Source organism: Grus americana, chromosome 2 (genome assembly GCF_028858705.1).
Source record: "Grus americana isolate bGruAme1 chromosome 2, bGruAme1.mat, whole genome shotgun sequence".
Lineage (NCBI taxonomy): Eukaryota > Metazoa > Chordata > Aves > Gruiformes > Gruidae > Grus > Grus americana.
In genome coordinates this window covers 46,383,635-46,402,777 of record NC_072853.1, presented here as the reverse complement: position 1 = coordinate 46,402,777, position 19,143 = coordinate 46,383,635, and the positions used below count along the sequence as shown (strand labels likewise).

At 39.6% G+C, this 19,143-nt stretch overlaps 1 protein-coding gene and 1 long non-coding RNA gene across 5 annotated transcripts in view; one reads left to right on the top strand and one right to left on the bottom strand.

The window, feature by feature from the left end:
• The window catches only part of SPIDR (scaffold protein involved in DNA repair), a 209,261-nt gene that overhangs the window by 161,975 nt on the left and 28,143 nt on the right, over positions 1-19,143 (top strand). For all 4 annotated transcript variants that reach the window (XR_008575700.1, XM_054815154.1, XM_054815153.1 and 1 more), the window contains exon 11: positions 17,929-18,087. Coding sequence is in view for 3 of the 4 variants with exons in the window: in XM_054815154.1 (XP_054671129.1) it covers positions 17,929-18,087 (159 nt within the window). In the remaining variant the exon portion in view is untranslated. The remainder of the gene's footprint in view (positions 1-17,928; positions 18,088-19,143) is intronic.
• Positions 6,683-8,459, bottom strand: LOC129202451 (uncharacterized). Its single transcript, XR_008575702.1, has 2 exons — positions 8,322-8,459; positions 6,683-7,739 (listed from the first exon to the last, which is right to left on the bottom strand). It is a non-coding gene; the product is annotated as an uncharacterized LOC129202451 (long non-coding RNA).

The following is a 19,143-nucleotide window of genomic DNA, read 5'->3' as shown; positions in this document are numbered from 1 at the left end:
TCCTGTAGGCCCCTTCAGGTACTGGAAGGCTGCAATTAGATCTCCCTGGAGCCTTCTCTTCTCCAGGCTGAACAACCCCAACTCTCTCAGCCTGTCCTCATAGGAGAGGTGCTCCAGCCCTCCAATCAGCTTGGTGGCCCTCCTCTGGACTTACTCCAACAGCTCCATGTCCTTCTTATGTTGGGGGCGCCAGAGCTGGATGTAATGCTCCAGGTAAATAACTTTATTTTTGCGTCTGAGATTTATTTGTTAAAGCCAGATCAATTCCCTGATCTGATTTCTCATGCTGCCTCAACCCGTTTTGCCATCAGTTATGAGGGGGGCTTGTGTGCTACAGCTTGGGAGTGGGGAATGAAATTTTAGGGCAGAAATCCCTTAATCTGGTATCTCCACTGAAATCTTCCTGATATGAAACTGGTTTTTTAGTTTGTGGATGCTAAATCTGTGGATTTTTTAGTTTGTGGATGCTAAATGTTGATACTGCCTCGCAAATAGTATTTTTAGTCTGCAGGTTTGATATGGAGAGATATATATGTGTGTATATATATATACACACAAATTCACATATAGAAAAAAATGTGTAGTTTAAAATTTTGCTGTTCTTGCAGAGCTTGAAAAATACAGAATTATATGATTTGACAGAAAAATCCTTCAGTGGATATGATTTCAAGTCATAGTTAGGAAGACATGCTACAGAAAACACAAATGATCTTGAAATCTACAGAGCAGTCGCATGCATGTCAGGAGAAGCAGAACATCTTCCTAGCTGAATGTGGTCATTAAAAGGTTTAGTTTGTGGGGAAGTGTAGGTGGAGATGTTAATACTTCTTTCATTACTCAACTAGAAATTTGAAAACAACATAAAAAGTTTTCTGTGTCCTGAGATTGCCTATGTTAAATTTCAGTCCAGAACCCCTTTTAATATCACAAATTGTATACAAAGCAAGTTGAACACAGAAGGCAAATTTCTGTATTTCTAGGCAGACCACGTATTCTGACCCTCAGCATTGCAAATTCTGATTTCTGTTTTCTTTGGGCAGTTTTACTTCGATTAGTACAGCCTTATGTCATCAGAGATAGTAGATGTCTATATTTCTTTTCACATGGCATCCTTCTGTGTCTTACCCACATACTGCAAACTGGCCTCGTTGTATTTTGATTTGATTATACAGAGGTGTTGGAAAGGACTTGAAAAGACAATGGGAAGGCATTCCTTGCCTTCTCCTGCTGGCATGGTTGTCTCTCAGAACTTCTGACTAAAACCTGTTGAAGTGCAAAGCTTGTGTGGAAGTTTCTTAGTGTACATTAAAATGCTGCTGCAGTGCTGAAAGATAACATTCTTACTTTCTGGGACCATCACTTTGTGAGCAGCCATGATAAGATTCTAAGTCATTTTTGTGTGATGTGTAAATATGTGGTACTTTATCTCTGGCCAGTGTAGGCTTCAGATCAATTATTTTGAAATCTCCATTTACATGATGTAAGTTACACGAGAGTTGGAACTGTAGGAGGTATTTCTGTAGTGGAACCATCTGTTTACCTGTATACCAACAAACAAAGCAAGGAAAGCACAGAGCTTGTTGGGATGAACTCTGGAAATGATGGTCTACTGGCAATGCACAGTTTTGTTGGCTACTAAATCATTCTTCTATAATTTTTATAAACCACAATTTACCATTTCTAATTCTTCCAGCTAGGCCACACATAGGTAAAACTATGTAATGAAATACTTTTAAATATATGCTAAATGATTTCTAGCAGATTTTATTTGGGGTTTTTAAAGTATCAAAGGTAACCTTTAATGTCTTTGGAGAATTTATGGTCACTGAAGAAGAAGTAAATAGATAAAGAACATCTCTTAAGATTCTGATGTAAATACAGTCTATTTTAATATTAATTATTCCTCCCAAATTGTGCAGTCTGGTCCCTTTCTGCACAGCAGACAGGACAAATGAGAGATAGTCCATTGACCCTTTAATTGTTTTCCAACTTAATGTTAGATCAACCTGCAGGTGAAAAAAATAGAAAGGGTGTAAAATCCAGAGGATCCATTCCCCCTTACTCCATTTCACCCACTGTAATGCTGAAATCATGCAAACCATTCCACAGCTGCAAATACCCGAAGTTTGAACCACTCCATAACTCTTAACGCAGTGGTCAGGGTTAGGCAATTTTCTCTGGCAACTTCAATAAACTGAGTCAGTAGAACGAGATCAATGTGGTAATTATCATAATTCAACAGTTATAACAGTAGCTTCCATTTGTGTGTTTCTAAACCGGAATAAACACCACCTTGTAAACCCTGTTGAGTAGATGAATTGTCACTGTTGTTCTTCACGTAGGCAAGAACAGAGATGGTGAGGACAGTGCTTTTCCCAAGTGTGTGTCCTTCCAGGCCAGCATCAGCACCCTCTATCTAGGTGCTGAAGTCATTTTTCAGAAAGGATAAACTGTTCCTACGACCTCATTTTAGGATAACTGCAGACAGCACTTCTCTTTGGTGCCCGACGGCTGCTTGCTTTGTTAGCAAGGCTTATAAGCGCTGATGCTAGAGGAGTTAACCAGAGTCGCAAGACAAATCTGTATGCATTCTTTAAGATTTCTGTTACTCAGTTGCTGACTTGCACGTGTACAACAGAAATAACTTCTTGTTCACTTTCAGGTTCTTCTCCTCCCCTGCCCACCATAATCTGTTGTTAACTGATGTATTTCAGCTAGAAAACAGAATTACCCAGTAGGGAAATGTAACTGACTTCTCCAAAACATTCTTGCCACTTCATCAATTAGATGTTGTTAGTATAGCTGTATGTACAATGTTGATTTGCCCCAGCTCCCTGTCACTTAATAATAATAACAACGTAACAATAATTAAAAATTGTAATATAAAACATACAAAGAATACACTTTTGTGTAAGTGCTGTAAAACATTAACATCCCAACTGTAGGGTTGAAACTAGTGTCCACACTGTGGAATTCAAAAAAAAGAATAATACTGGGAATCTTTCATTGATAGCGAATATTGAAATTTGAGGTAAGTATGTATACGGAGGTCAGTATATGCAGCACTGAAAAACACGTGTAGTATGGCAGATTGGGGAGAAATGGGAAATGGATGGAAGAAGACAGGGAGAGTTATGAATTAAACAACTGTAGGATGAAATTAAATGTTCTCTTGGTGTCTCATCCCAAATCATATGATACCACATTTGTTTGCCCTACAAGAACATAAATCTTTTTCTATGCTGTAGCTAACTAACTTTTTGGAGTATAAAAATGTAATTCTTCAAAAGACATGGAATAGGCTGTAATATGAATTTCAGCACTGATTTGGCTGGCAACTGGGAAAGCATTAGCCTTTTTAAAGAAAGTCAGTTCTTCCTACTGCCTTGTTCTGCTACCTTTCAATGTTTTCTCAACCTTCAAGGGTTTTCTTGGGCATCCTGTCCTGTCATATCAGGTCAAGCTAAGCTGGGAACATACCCCTGAAGCAGAATGTTTTTTTATGCCTTTGTAATTACATATTTGGTTTAACACTATATGAAAAAAATATATATTTTTATACATGTATATTTGTTTACAACTAACTGTGTTTACAGAGATGTCTTTTGGTCAGGAAAGGAAAGTTTGTGGTGAATTAGACATCCGTACAAATTTAAAAAAATCCAAAATCTAGTTCTATGTGGGGAACATTTTTATCATATTTTGTGGGACTGCCATTAAAAGAACCTATTTAGGTAACCAGCTTAAAAAGAGCAGTGAAATACGGTTCATGCCAGTTGCAATTTTGGAATTAAAATTAGTGATAATGACACATCCAAATGGGGTTAGGTACAGGTTATAGTTACCACATTTCTTGAAAAAAATTCTCATGGGTGTTTCTCACCCTTTTCTCTGGAAATGCACATAAACCAGTTACATTGTAAAATCCAGATCAGGTCCTGCAGTTGTGGTTGGGAGTCAGCACTTTTCCTAAGCTTTAATAGGCTATTTTTAACAACCAAGAAGAGATGTAAGCACAGAAATTCACTTTTATTTTGTGTAAGTTCTGTAACTTAAAATTTGCATGCAAGAGTGGTTTTCTTATAGCTTTCCCTACAGTTTTGAATCTGCTTAAAAAGAAGTTATATGTTCAAATATATTTCTACCACAATTGTGAGAGAAGGAGAGGGAGAAAAATATCTATATTGCATTTCCATTTCTCACCATTCAGCATTGCTTCTATTTACAGGCATACTGGATAATTATTCTTTGGTATGCTGGATAATTATGTTTTGTCAAAACAAAGCCTTGAAAATTAATGAATAGTTACTGCATTGCAGTTTTGAAAAATATTTCTAGGAAAAATGGTTGGGAATTTTTCAAAGAAATCATTTTCTGTCAGATCATCTTGTAAAAAAAAAATGAAAACTTCTTATGAAAGTCTTGTACAAGCAATTGAAAAATTGTGAAATTGCTGAAATGCTATGTTTTGAAACAATGCCATTTTCCTACTCTGGAATCACTTGTTTAGAAATTCCATTTCAGCTAATATTTTTTAACTTAGTTTTTTTAAATTGGTTAAACAAAATGCTTAGATTGATCTAAGTGATTAACTTACTGTGTTTTCATTTATCATCTTTTTGTCTTGTTTGTATTTTCTCACTTCTTGCAGTGGTGGAAGTTAGGAAACGTGTTTGAAAAATGGCTGATCAGAAAGCACATTTATTAAAAATGTAGGCATTTTGTCTCCTATTCTTGAGAAGATCATTTGGGGGCCTTGTCTGTATTTGTTTTAGCATATTCCTGTGTTTTAAATTTAGGCTTTTTTTTATGCTTCACCTTAGGAGTGCGTGAGTTCCATAGTGTCACATAAGCCAAAATCAAGGGTGTCTGACATTACCTGGCAGTGGAGATAATGCCACGAACAGTGTGTCCCATGACAACAGGCAATGCATGAAAACGTGGCCTATATTTCTGTAAAATATCATCTTTGTTATATGCTCGTGGTTCTCTGTGTGTTATATTATACATCCAGTAGGAAGGAACCCCCTTGAAGCAACCTTCAAGCCTCCTTCTGATGGTTCCTGAATGCTTTGTTCTGGGGACGGCCCAGCAGCCTGGTCTGAGACCCTTTGACGCAAAGAGAACCTACTCAGTGGAGAGTCCGAGAGGGAAAAATGCAACTGCTAAGATCCTGATGGTACTCTGGAGATACACGTACTAGCCCTGTTGCCTGTGGTTAAGAAGGATAAGCAGCAGTGACTGATGTTTAAATGGCTACGCCAAAGCTTTGATCTGGTTTTGTGACACAGATGCTCCTGTGAGGATCAGGGCTTGTACCCTCTATCAGATGCTCTACAGGCATGTAGAAGAAGTCATCCCTCTCCTAATGCTTCCTCAGTGCAGTACCGTGATGACTGAATTAGAGAAGGAATGTGTGACAGGAAAAAGAGGACGAGACAACAAGTGTGACAATACAGAACACTATCAACAGGAAACTGCATGTTTTAAAGACAAAAGGTATCTTGTTATCTTGGCTGTGATATTCTATCTCCTACTGGCCTGTAATGGGCGGCAGCTCAGGAAAATCCAAACATTTAGCTCTGCCTCCCTTCAAGTCTGTGCTGAATCACATCAGAGGCTGTAACACCAGCATGGTGGTAGGAGAACAATGTGCTATTGTTGATATTCTTTTGGGTAAGACACAAGACCAGAATTTTAACCACAGAATATTAAATCACCTCTTTTGGCATGAATAGATAGGTTTACTAAGGGCCCTAATCCGGTTCTAATTTACATGATTATCTTTTGTCTCTCTAAACTCTTCCTGTAGTTTTGATTAGATTTGGTCCTCTTTTCTTCTTTCCCTTGGAATATAAATAATGAGAACAAAGTATGCTGTACTGGTATTTGAACAGATTCTTACTTTCATGACTGTTTTCTTTTCATAGGGAGAGGGAAAATCAGAATCAAGTATACCACGCAAGTAGTTTCTCAGTATTTGACCAGGGTTATTAAATCCAGCGTAATGACTGATTATGTCATTACAATAAGATAGTATTCCACATGCATGAGATATATAATAAAGACTATCATCTGTATAGGACAATTGTGATTAAGATGCTGTAGTAGAGATTTTTTCCTTTTAGGACACTTCACACTAGCACACATAATTTTTGAAATCTCCATATGCATCTGAAGATAACCAAAGTGATGAAAGAAGTGAGAGATCCTCTATGCGTGTCTTAAGATTACTCAATTAAATGAAAAAAAAAATCAGAATATGACAGATTTAAGATTCTTTTTTATGTACTGTGTGCTGTGCTCCAAGTTCTGATCCTGCTAAAAATGATTCCTTGAAATTATAGGACATTTTAGATGTAATGTTTATAAGATTACTCCAGATTATGATCCTTGATTGGTGTTCAGTTTAGATAGTTTTAAAAAAGAAACACAGTATTTGCATGAATGATTGAATGCAACGAAGGTGGAGGAATGTTACTGGTGCTGCCCAGGTGTTTTCTCTGCCAGCTATACAGCATGAAATGAAGCTCACTGGAATCAGTGGAAAGATGTTAATTTGAGTGAGGTTTGGTTAATGGCTCAAACCTGCTGCTTATTTAAAAGTAATTTATAAAGCTTTGCTTGTCCTGTAACAGAAAATGGGATTTCTTATTTTGAAAAGTTCAAATGGAAGCTTAAAAGGGTAACAAAACTTTATTTTTTATTTTCAAATCGGAAAACTGCTGCCATCTGCCCTTCCTTTTTAGCAGCGCTTGTTGTGTCCATAATTTCTGATATAAAACATCCAGATGTGTTTCAGGAAAGTACTCCATCAGTAACACTTGCAGGTCATCCGCAGGATTACACTAGTGTTGCCACAGACCGGCATTTCTTCCCCTAATCTCTAACAACCAGAGACATGGAGAACAGCAAAGTGTAAGAAAGGAAGTGAAAAAGAGGTAATATCAGAGAACATTCCCCCTGATATTTATTTTCTTCACCTTCCACGTTTTCCTTCTGCTGTTCCTTCATCTTCTAACAATCTCCAATCAATTCACCTCTCGTCTGCATTCCTCTCAGCTGATACATTCCCTCCTGAAGCAGGGCATGATGGTGGCCAGCCAAAACTTGAGGTGGGGTCAAAGCTTGAGGAGCCAAAGGGAGTTCTCTTTTGTACACAGATTATAACTGCACCCTAAACAATTTAGGTTTCTTGCTTTCTTGTCCTGTGCCCAGGAGTTTCTCCAACAAGCCGAGACCCAGGCACTGCCACATTCTCCTCTGGCTTCCTGAGAGAGGCGTTTTACCAAAGTATAGTGCTGCAGTCCTGCAGCTAATAACAGCTTTGCTCAGAGCTGCAGCATCTTGGTGTAAGTTGTGTCCTTAATAGATAGTGCTGTGAACCGTCCATCAATCTGGGGAGAAATTTGGCCAGCCAAACCGACGATCATAAGCAAGCCAGCATGCTTGTATTGTGCAGGTGCAGCACTGGGAGAGAGGGGGTTAAATCACAGGGTGCAAAATGAAGTGTTCAGCGGGGCAGTCCTGTCCTACCAATACTGGCTCTTCCAGTCTTGGCTGGAGGCATACTTGCTCTTCCAGTCTTTGCTGGAGGCCATGGTGGGCCAGTGGTGGACTGGGGGGGTGGTGGTGGGTGAGTCCTGAGGCTGCTCCTCTGGGCTGCTGGCCCTTGCCCGCTGATAGCTGCCTCCCCAGCCCGGTTTCTGTCATGGGAAATAGCACTGCTTTGTCCTGCTCTGTTGCAAAAGATTTAAAAATAAATGCAAAATAAATTAAGATCTCAAGGCAGAAAAAAGCATTAAAAAGATAAAAGTTTTACATGTAAATAAAATCTGAAAATCAGAATTTCATTGCCAGACCCGAATTTACATTTTTGCACTTGATGACATCGGTTGCACAGAAAACCCAGAATCTTAGAGCTTGCAAGATGAGTAAAAATAAAACAGGGAGATATTTTCCTTCTCTCAGTTTTGCCAATCATGTATTTTTATGATTATAAATAGCTAAATCAACAAACTTTTACTGACTGGGGATATTAAGCACACTTTCATTGTTGACTCTCAGAACTATTTAAACTCCTGAGTGCTAAATATTAGAATTCCCTTTGGAAAAGCTTATAGCTTTCAGTGGACTCAGTTGGAGTCCCCAGGAAGAAGTAGTTAATAGGTAGACTGCGGTGACTCCAGCAAAACAAAATAATCAATTCCATCTGCTTTTCTAATTAATCACCCTTAATATTGAAAGTCGGGGGGGGGGGGACAGGACCATCGTGAATTTGCACAGTAAGCAGAGATTTTGAAAAAGAGGATAACTGTTACCTCAGTTGCTGTCGATTAGTCTGACTCCTCTCTCTTCACCTCCCAGAGAAAACCTGGGAAGAGGCACCCCCCTGCTCCGCAGCTAATCTGAACTCCCCAGGCACCCTGCGCTCTAGCTGCAAGGACACCCCGCATCCTGATTTCTTTTTTTGTTTGTTTGTTTGTTTGTTTGTTTGTTTGAACCAGTTTTGCTTGTTCTTGTCAGAAAAGGAATAGTTAAAAGGGATGAACAGAACGCTCTGTTTGGGACTTCAGTTTTCCAAAATAAAATATGTAAGTGAGGGAAAGGTTTCATTCAGTTTTGGCATCGCTTTGTTAAGTCAGTTTAAGCCAAGAAAGATTGTTATTCCACACTGATTGCCGATAGTAGAAAGTTTACATACTGAATTGATTTTTTATTTTTTTTCTTGAAGGAAGAGAAAATCAGTACGAATTTAAGGGACAGAGCTCTTTCTTGCTTTGCAGAAGAGATTGTTCTGTTAACAACTTATCAAGAAAGGGGGGGGGGGGGAAAAAAAGATAAACAGGATTAACTGTTTACTTTAAGTGAGCCGAAGTCTGGTTGTTTTTCCGAAGAAGAACACAATGTACTGTTGTATCTGGTTTCCAGAGTGGTGTTTATCATAATTCCTCGTGCGGTGGTTGGTAGAGTGCTGCAAAGGCTCTCCGCCCACTCGCAGCTCGCTCCCTTTCCCTCTCCCATTGAGGCCTCCGGCCAGGACTGCGAGATGGAGCGAGCTGTCCTGTGTGATCTTTACTGCCTGACATGAGCTGACATTGACCCAGAATAAAATAACAGGGGCCGTTTCCTAGAACTCTCGGTGGACTGCTGAGAACTGCTACCATAACTCTTGTAAACACGCCACACGCACACACAAACACGCTCCCTCTCCCTCATTTAGAAACACACCTAGGAGAGGCAGCCACTAAAGCACAGTAAGGAAAAACAGCGTGAGTGAAAAACAGAAACGGCGGACCCTGTGAGGAAGAGCGGAAAATTGCCTTTCTGCTGGGGAAGGAGCCCCAACAAGATTTCACTTCTGCTTTTTTTCTTTGCTCTGCCTTTATTTTGATGGATATTATATTATTCTGCTAGTTTGGTGAGATGATGTGGCATTGAAACAGTAGAATGTCTTATTGAATACAGACGCAGGTCTGTAAGAAATCCCACGGTGTTACTATATTTCATTTACCTTTCACATACACTGGGGAAGCACATGTGCTATGCTATCCTACCAAGAATGTATTTTCAGATGTTCTGTGCCTGCTGAAATGGGCAGTCATTTTTTTTAATATTCGCTTCATGTTGTTTGTTTGTTTGTTGTTTGTTTGTTTTCTTTTAAATAAAAACTTCTAGGATCCCATTGATGGTCTGTGTGGTCCAGAATTAAATCTGGTGAATCCACAAATAATAGGTCTTGAAAGATAAGGGACCCCAGTATTGCTGCTCTAGCGTTCTTGCTTCATTCCAGATGCTGTAATTCTGTAAAGCCCTCGCTGTGGGTTTTGCAGGGGGAGTTGAGAGTTCTCTAAGTCCTGTAGTGCGGGTTGATACTGCAAAGAAGTATCTCCATAGTTCTCTCTCTCTATATATATACATACATATATATAGCTTCCTCCCTCAACTTAAATGGGATCTAGTGCAGGCTTTGTGGACCTGCCCTCCTACATATCACCGTATTATTCAGCTACTGCTTTCAGATCACCTTTTGAAGACAGGACTTTTATTCTGATTTTTACTTCTAAGGAACTGAGGCGTGGAGAAAACATAGTGTGGCAAAGATGATGTGAAATGTTGGCAGAACCAGCAACTGAATGCTGATTTCCTTGGAAAGGAGGGTGCTGAGCACCTTGCAAGAGAAGATCTTTTGGCAGCACCTCGATGACTGTTGGAATTCTTGGATGCCAAAACAATAATTACAAAGTCTTAAGATTAAAAAAAATAAACAAAGAACCCCTCCTCAGATTCATAGATAAGTGCTTTAAATGGCTGGGTGGTAATTACACGTTATATTTGGAACATGATTTTTCTATTGGACATCATCCATAAGAGAGACTTGCAGTTTTCAGCTGAGCCTGTAAGTTTCTTAAATGTACATTTTTACTCTTGATTAGTAAATCATGACATACAGGAAAATAATATTTTGTCTGAATTGTATACTGAAATAACCAAGGGATTGTAATGGGATTCCGTGCCGGAGTTACGGCACACTGAGGAACCTGAGGATTGTGCGCATCGTTATTTTTTTTACCAACTACAATTAACGGCACAGTGAGTCCAAAACAAGCTGGGATGATCTGATGTGCTTGCTTTTTTATTACCAACCAAAATTGGTTTTACGTACGTATCAAGCTGTATGGAATGGATCTTAGCAGAAGGAGCATAAATTACGTGCAGTGTAGTGTTGTACGGGGGAGACGTGGGGGGGATCGGGAGGGAGGAAGGCCTCGCTGGTCTGTTGCAGCTCCACTTTTAGGCAGTACTGAGGAAGTTGTTTTTCCTTAACTTTCTGTGTCTTTCAAACCAGCCATCGCTATAAATTTTTGCTTACATGGCATAATTATTTTGGATTTAAACTATTAATATAGAACAACTTCATTATTCATTTATGAATCTGAGATAAGGGAAGCTCTGGGACAATACTGAAAATTTTCCTCAAATGCAACTCTGTAATTGTTTGAAATTATAACCTAGGTTCCCCATTGAGTCTGAGTGGATGGCAGGAATGTCTTTTTATGGTTTTAAATGTTTTGTTTACTTTTGAGTAAAGTTCTGTGTACAAATAAAACACACACATCAGCAGTGTAATTTGAAAGTGCACATAGAGACACTGTCAGATGGGGAGTTTAAAAAGTTCATTTGGTGCTGCATGAAAACTTCATAGAAGAAATGGTTTATGCTGAAAAAATTGTCACATGTGAAGCCATGGTTGTCATGGCAAGTATGAAAAGCTGTCTGTTTTTTGTGCTGCGCCCGTTCCTGAGATGTTGTACGTAGTTCCCAGCAGGCAGGTGGTGGTCCACGTTTTGAGTGGGAACATTTACAGTGCCGTGGAGCTCCACTCTCTCCGTGCATGTTCTGCATTAAAAAGGTAGCCCTGCTGATACGTTTGGCTCGTGCGGGTCTGTTCCTACGCACAAAAGCCGCTTCCCACAGAAGTGCTGCTTCTTCAGGTCAGAGACAGAAAATAGTAGGTGGAAGGATTAACCTGAATGAAGAAATGGAAAACGCAATCAGCAGGCAGAGATTCATGAAAGACCTTGTCAAGTTTCATTTCATTTTCCAGTTTGTATTGAACTAAGTGGCTACTCAAGGAAGTGAATAAAAATAAGCAGCAGTTATTTTATAACCTCTCTCAGTTTTTTTCCTTTTTTTTTTTTTTAACATATGCATAAAAATGATAGGAAAACCAAGGAAAATCCAAAATGATGGGCTTGGTATAGTTACTGTAGTAAGTTATTTGCAAAGTGTATTATATAAATACTCTGTTACACACATGCGAAGAAGTGCCTGTGAAGAAAAGATTCCTTTTCTGAGACTGGGGAGGCCTCTGCTACATATTTTCTATTTGAGATGCTGAGATAAGGCTTGGTCATTGCCCTGGTGATACTTCTGTCACATGTGCAGCTTCCACCAGTACTTCTGCAAGGACGGCGTGTCTCTCGCTGGAGGGAACTGGAGTGTCTGGTGCTAACTGCGTGTGCTGTTCCTGCTCTGCCAGCTTCAGCACTCCTGAGCTGCCTTCTCTTTTCTTTCCTTCTGCGTCCTTCCACAATTACCAAATAAAACCATACATGGTCACAAACTCCGCTTTTCAGTAATTTTAAACCTTCAGTTTTCAAAGCAAATGATTGCTGGTTTGGTGCCTCAGTGCTTCAAACCAGAGCACCAGCCTAGGTGCTAGAAATGTCTGTACTTGGAGGGAGTTATGACCAGGATTCTTCTTTGAGCTTGACATTCCCCTTATAAACTGGAAGCAGCCGTGCTTGTGTTTTCCTCTGTACCTGTGTACCTCTGCAACGTATGCATAGAGGGGCCTAGTCGTCACCATCATTAATTTTTGTTTCGTTCAATCCTTAGTTATGCTCTGTAGAACTGCACTCCCTATTTAGTGACAGCAAATGGCATGGGTTTTAAGCAGAAAACTCTGAACCTTGCGTCTCCCTGCAGAAGGCTACAGCGGGTACGTGCTTTTTCAAAAGGAAACGTGAAGCAGTTTGTGATCTGGTGAATACAGTGCTTATAATAGGAAAATCGTGCTAGTGTTACGAGGGGGTGGAGGAGATGGATGGTTGTCCCTGTGTGTTTAGACCTGTGCCCTGAGCTTTGATTTTTCAGAGATAATACGGGTATGGTGAATGCAAGGAGTGTGGAAGGTAGGGATAAATTAAATCCCGGTAGGGTGGTGTCCTGCAGGTTACAATTTGAATCTGAGCCATATTAGCAGGAGTTAATCAGCTCCACCTTGAGACTTGACCAGACAAGTTGCTGAATTGGGGTTGTGTAGGTAGTGTTGTGCCTCTGGTGATTAAGGGAGAGGGGGGTTTTGTTTATGTGTGTTTATGTACATGTGCTTTATGCCTCTGCTAGGACCGCACCTCAAAGAGATAAGTCCTTCTGACAAACAGAGCAGCAGCAGCTGTCTCTTGGATGGTTAAGATAAAGAAGGAGCAAATATCAGAGCTAATACAATTCAATTAGTTTCCAGGCATTTCCCCCCTTTCCCTCCCTTCCAAGGAAAGAGTTACTAATGAAGTCCCCGCTGAGCGCTGCGAAGGTGGTGGCATTTGCCTGGCTGTCTCGCTCCTCACGTACTGCACAGCTTAGCTATGCATGGAGAAGAGCTGCTGTGGGCCACATGGTTGTCCTTCTACCCAAGGGTAAAACATTTACTTGTTAGTTAAGATCTGTTCATGACAAATTTCTGCTGCTTGTTTTCACAAGACTAGGTAAAGGCAATCCCTGTGTCATCAGTCAGTTCTGGCCTCCATGCGCTCTCATCTCCTCCGCAGGCAGGTCTTCTTTTTCTTACTCTTTTCCACTAGCCGCTGAGGAGGCCGGAGGTGGCCAAAGCCAGAGAAGGTTGTTGTCATCTTTACCCTTCCAGAAAGTCAGCTGCCCGATACGAGGCAGCAGTATGGAGAGATACAATTTTTCATGCATTAAAAAGTAATAGTAAAAGAAGGCTTTACCCTTTACCCATGAGGAGTGACTAATTAGGAGAAGGGCATGGCAGAGTAATCCTGTAATCCTCTCCAGATTTCTACTGGGAGACATTTTGTCCTAAAGATCAGCACAGTCATAGAAATAATGCAGAGTAATCAGTCTCATCTTCCCCCAGCCCCCATCCTTGCTCCTGGCTATTAGCAAATTAACAAAATCTTCCCAAGCTTTTGCATGAGACCTACTGTGTCATTACTTTAAAAAAAAAAAAAAAAGAAGAAAAAAAATAGGCTAATCTCTGCCTCACTTCTTATCATTCCCTATCTTCGCCCCCTTTGTTATTACCAATGAGTCATACTTCACCTTTTCCTTAGTCTGCATCTCCCACGTTCACTCCTCTACCGGCTTTCCTGCCACCCCTCGCTCCTGCAGTGAATTCTCTGCTCCTTTGCATGAGAAATTTCAGTTTCCAAAACCATATTTTAAATTCAGGTCTTATGCAGGGTTGCATACTGTTGTCCCAAAAAGAAAGATGGCCCTTATTTCCTCCCTACATGAGCACTGCTGATAAAAATGGAGATGTTGCCCTTCTTTTTTTTTTAACAGTTCATTACTATGCATACTGACGAGGCATTGGTAAAGGTATTTTTAAGCTGATTAACTGATTCAGTAAAAACACCACATTTTATGGAAAAAAGAAGTATTTGTGATAGATATGCCCATGGTAGGGGGGGGTCGAACTAGATGATCTTTAAGATCCCTTCCAACTCAAACCATTCTGCGATTCTATGAAAACATAAATGCTGAATTCCTGGGGGCAGATACTAATTTTGAATTTGCAGCTTGCCTCATAATTTAGATGTGGGTTTTCATCCTGGTAGTGAGCTTCAAAGGGGGGAAAAATCATGGGACAAGCTGTTGCTTTAATCACAGTTAGACTTGCTGCTAAAACTTAATTTGCAAGAACATTTGCTGCAATATGAGAGGAACAGTGTAACATGGGAAAATAATACGAATGCACTTTTCTGGGAATAAAGTGAAATCAAGGAAAAAAACCCCAGTGCTGGTGAGGAATCAACAGCCTCTGAAAGCAGCTGAACTACTGTTAGTGATGCTAACAGCGTCTGCAAAATCCATAAGAACAGAACTGGTTTCAAAGAACATGAGAATAGTTCTCCAAATGCATTGCTGAGTGTGTTGTGGGATTCAGCTGATTTTGTGATTGTCATCAAGTAAGAAAATCAGTTATCACTCATCATTAAATACCTATAGCATTACCGACTAAATTAGTGTGAGACAGATCAAATTTTGTTGAGAATATTTCAAGGTTTTGTCATCATACCTTCGTATTGTTTTAAAAGTGTGCTGAAGCAGGGTGTTTGTGAAGTTCTCTTCACAGTGTTAGTTTGGGATATTCCTCATCTTTTAGTCTGAAATTGGGCATCTGAAGGATATTTGTGAAATTCTGTCTTCCAAATGAGTGAATATATACATTTCCTTTTAAATGCATGTTGCAGAGAAATCGTGACTACCTTTTGGATACTGGTAGAACAAGTGTAGTATAGTGGATATCTGCTCACGTGCATGGTCCTAATAGAGCAAAAGTACTTGGAGTCTGATGCAATAGGTTCTGCTGCTCTATGTTTCTTCATGATGCAAATAATCATCAACACGTTACTAGTGTGAATGGGAGCATTATAAGCCTCAAGTTACACAGTTCTTCCTTTACTTCTGTATATTGAGCTTGGTCATAAGGTGGCCATTCTCCCACCGTATGACCTAGGATGTTGTGCTACATACAGCAGCTGGAGCCTCCTACTCCTGCCTGGAACGTACATCCTTGTCTAGAAGTAGTACTCCATGCAAATAGACGTTTACTTCTACAGAGTTAATTTTCAAGGAGCTGGTCTGATGAAGATGACGATGATGATGATTTGGCTACAGTATTTTTTTGGTCAGAACAGTTTTCTATCCTAGCCATTTATGCTGCCACCACAAAGGCATTGAAATACGCGGCCAGGGATGCGGGGAGTTGAGAGTCCCACGTCTGACAGCAGCCATCTCTTTACTTGGCTTAAAAGGACTGGGAAAATGCACTTTTAGTGACTGATGCCTTCGGCACCAACCAAGCTAATTTTATTTGGGCAATTAACGTGTCCCAGAGGACTTAATATGAGCCTGGTGCCAGCTAGTCTGAGACTTACTTGTGTTCAGTTATGTCTCACTAAAGATATGAGAAATTCCGGTGATCAGTTAAGAGACTGCTGAACTGATCAGATCTGAGACGCTAGCTCAGTTGGCCCTCGCCTGCTCCAAGATACGGAGTCCTAATTTTCCACAATTAACAGTCACTGAATGTTTTGTTAACATAGGCAAAACTGTTTGCTTTGTTTTTTACTGCTCCCCTCAATCTGATTTTCAGAAATGTCCAGAGCATATTAGCTCTGTTTTTTCCAAACAAAACAATAGAATGAGGCATTTCAGTCAAATCAGTTAAAATTCAGGAAAGTTTTTAACGGACTGCAAGGTCCTAATGTGGAAAGTGGCAGGCAACCCTAGTTTTTCTGCTTCTAGGCTGTCATGTTTAGCACATCAGTCTTTGTTCTGTGGAGGTGGAAATGATCTTGTGGTACGAATCCAGAGGGCATCTCACTGATTGTTTTACACAGAAGATGAAAAGAGTGATAGAGCTGTTGAAGACACAGATTTGTATTGTTAGGACAACCACCTGCTTTCTAGGCTGGGAACACCACTCATTCCAGAGATGAAGGTATGTATCCTTCCAGCCTACACATCACAACAGTGTTTGGGTTCCTCCTGTTTCTTGTTGCTCAGGGTAGAAGCAGCGTTTCATGGCTCTAAAGGACTTTTTAACCTTGGCAGGCTGTGAAGAAATTGTGCCTCAGTTTTCTTTGCCTGGTGAATACTCTGTTTGTGTGGGACCCTTGTATCTAGAGATATGGGGAAAATACGGGAGCTTTCATTTGTGTTCAGTCCTACCACTCCCTGCTCCTCAAAACCGGTGCCAGAATTTGGAAGTTGAGGGCTCTCAGCTAGTACTTGCACAGCTGCTGATGTCTGAAAAGTTTTGGAATTGTATCCTATGTCAAATACAGCCTTTTTAAGGGTGTAAGCCAAAGTTAGACAGTTCATAATGAACAAGGAAACTGTGATTAATGGTCTTCCTTGTGCCTAAGCTTCCCTGCAAAGAAAATGCATGGATTTCTTCCTGATAAATGTAGGAGCTCATTTAATTTAAAAATGTGTTTTATAAAGATATAATGACTACTGTTGAATGCTTTCAGGATGCATATATGTTATATGATGTTCTCCAAAAGCAGTTGGAGTTGGCTTGCTGTGAACATGGTGCTGCTCTGGAGAAGGTAGTTTTGGCACGTACCTTTGAAATGAACTGAATTCTGCTGCCTGGTGCACCGCTGAGTTTTATTTAGAAATAAAGATGCATGTGCTACCCTCAAAGGTAGTTTTTTATCCCTTTGAAAAGTTTCCATGCTTAACTGTCTCTTTCTGGGGCAATGAAACCAATCTTGTAGACAGCAGCCTCCTTCTTCCAGCCCTGCGTGACTCATGTTATCGTGGCTGCTCATCTCAGGTGCAGAATCTTGTGAAATGCATTTTTGACTATCTAAATGTATGCCATCCACTGATTTTGCCTTATCTGCTATGACAGTAATATCTTCTCAAAATGCCAGCAAGTTGGTTAAGCAATACTTCCAAGCCCTACAGCCCCTACTTCCATAGATTACTTTAATCAGATTGTTTGTTTAGCAGTTCTTTAATTACCTCCTTAAAATAGTTCCTCTGGGTTCTTCATACCCAATATTGGGTATACTAATCTGCAGTTTCATGTGGGTTTTTTGTTGGGTTTGTTTGTGTATTTGTTTGTTTGTTTAAAGAAAAATTGACATTTCACTCTTTTTTGCATCCTCAGGACTCTTTTAAAAAAAAGTTACAGAAAATGTAATGCTTGCTTTGCCAGTCACAGTGTTGGTGATTATTACTTGTGAAATATGTTTCTTTGTGTACTTCTAAGCAGAATTTTTATATTTATACACACACTTACATGTTTGCATCATTGCTCTGTCTGCACTGCAGAATTCACCTGAGTTAAGACAAAACCTCAACCTTCTTTCTTTATAAGTACACAGACCACATAGCAGTTAATTTATTGAATGCCCAGTGCAAGCCCTTTACGCTATTTTTCAGTCATTCTCTATTTCACGGCCCTATTACCTCCTGAAAATATATATGAGAAAATCTTTAATGATGTTGAGTTTGTTTGTTGATACATTATTTGGTAGGAATTCTCCAGATATTGTAGAGGATAAGCCCTGTCCTGAAACTTGTAATTTAATTTTCAGAAATTTGCTAACTAGTTTGTTATGAGCAGAAGCCAATGAGTAACGGAGGAATGTTTTGCAGGTTATGCCTCCTTGTCCAGGATGCCTATGGTATGTTCAGCGAAGTGCAGTTGCAATCCCTGAGTTCTGCAGATGACATCGAGGAGTATTGCAGGAGGTGGGAAGGAAAATTCTGCTGCTTATCCAGAATGAAAATTTTACAAAGAACTACAAGAGGAAGGTGAGAACAATTTGTGGGAGAATGTATTGCATGCTGTGGCAGGCAGAGGTGTTCCCCTTTTTTAGTTATTTCTGTGATCAATATTATTTGGAAGAACTGAATCTGGCTTTGTTCAATTAAATATCCTCATTGCTGGTTTTGGGGCATCCAATAGTACTTGAGCCAACCACACTCCAAAATAAGCATAAACAAGCTAACACACAAATACACACTTAGCAGAGAAAGGAATAAAGAAGAATTACCATATGCAATATTTCATAAAATATGAGCGTTTTTTTCCTCTTCAGTAGATTCAAAGACTTAAAAACTTTAGTTTACCTCCCTTTCATTACAGAACTGTTTACTACAGTATGTTTTTCTAGAGTGCTGCCCAGTACGTGTTGAAGTTTCAAGCACAGGACTTCCCTTTAGTATATGAGAGCTTAATTCAGTGAAGTCTATATGGTTTTGGAAGCACAGCTTAAGTTTCTTAAAAAAAAATTTAAAAAATCTTGCAAATCGTAAAGCTGTTCTTATTTTGGAATAACAATGTCCACAGGTTTATAGAAAAATCCCACCAGATAAGTAACAAATTGACTTATGGTACCTCTAAGGTTTTGCTCATTCTGTGGTTCCTTTTACATTCTTTGAATAATAAAAAAAAAATCTTTAATCAGGAAAAAAACATATAATAGATCAAGTATCTTACGGAGTATCTTTCTAAGGAAAGTGATAAAGTGTTCACATGGGGACCTATATAAATATAATTAGATTGGTTCAATTCTCAACATAATTTATTCATACAAGCATCCGATCTAGATAAGCCTTTGCTATTGCAATGGCTATGATATTTCTGCTGACACTTTTTTTTCCTGTTGAAAAATGCTGTTTCATCAAAACCAGAGTGTTTCATGGAAACATTATCTATTTTGGAGACAATTTTGTTGGGAAGATTTTTTCGGGTCCAGAGGGAGTGAATATTCTCTCTCTCATGCTCATTTCATGAAAACTTTCAGAAAGTCTCATTTTTGTTTCATATTGGAACAAAAACAAATTTCAAAGCCTTGAAATGTTTAG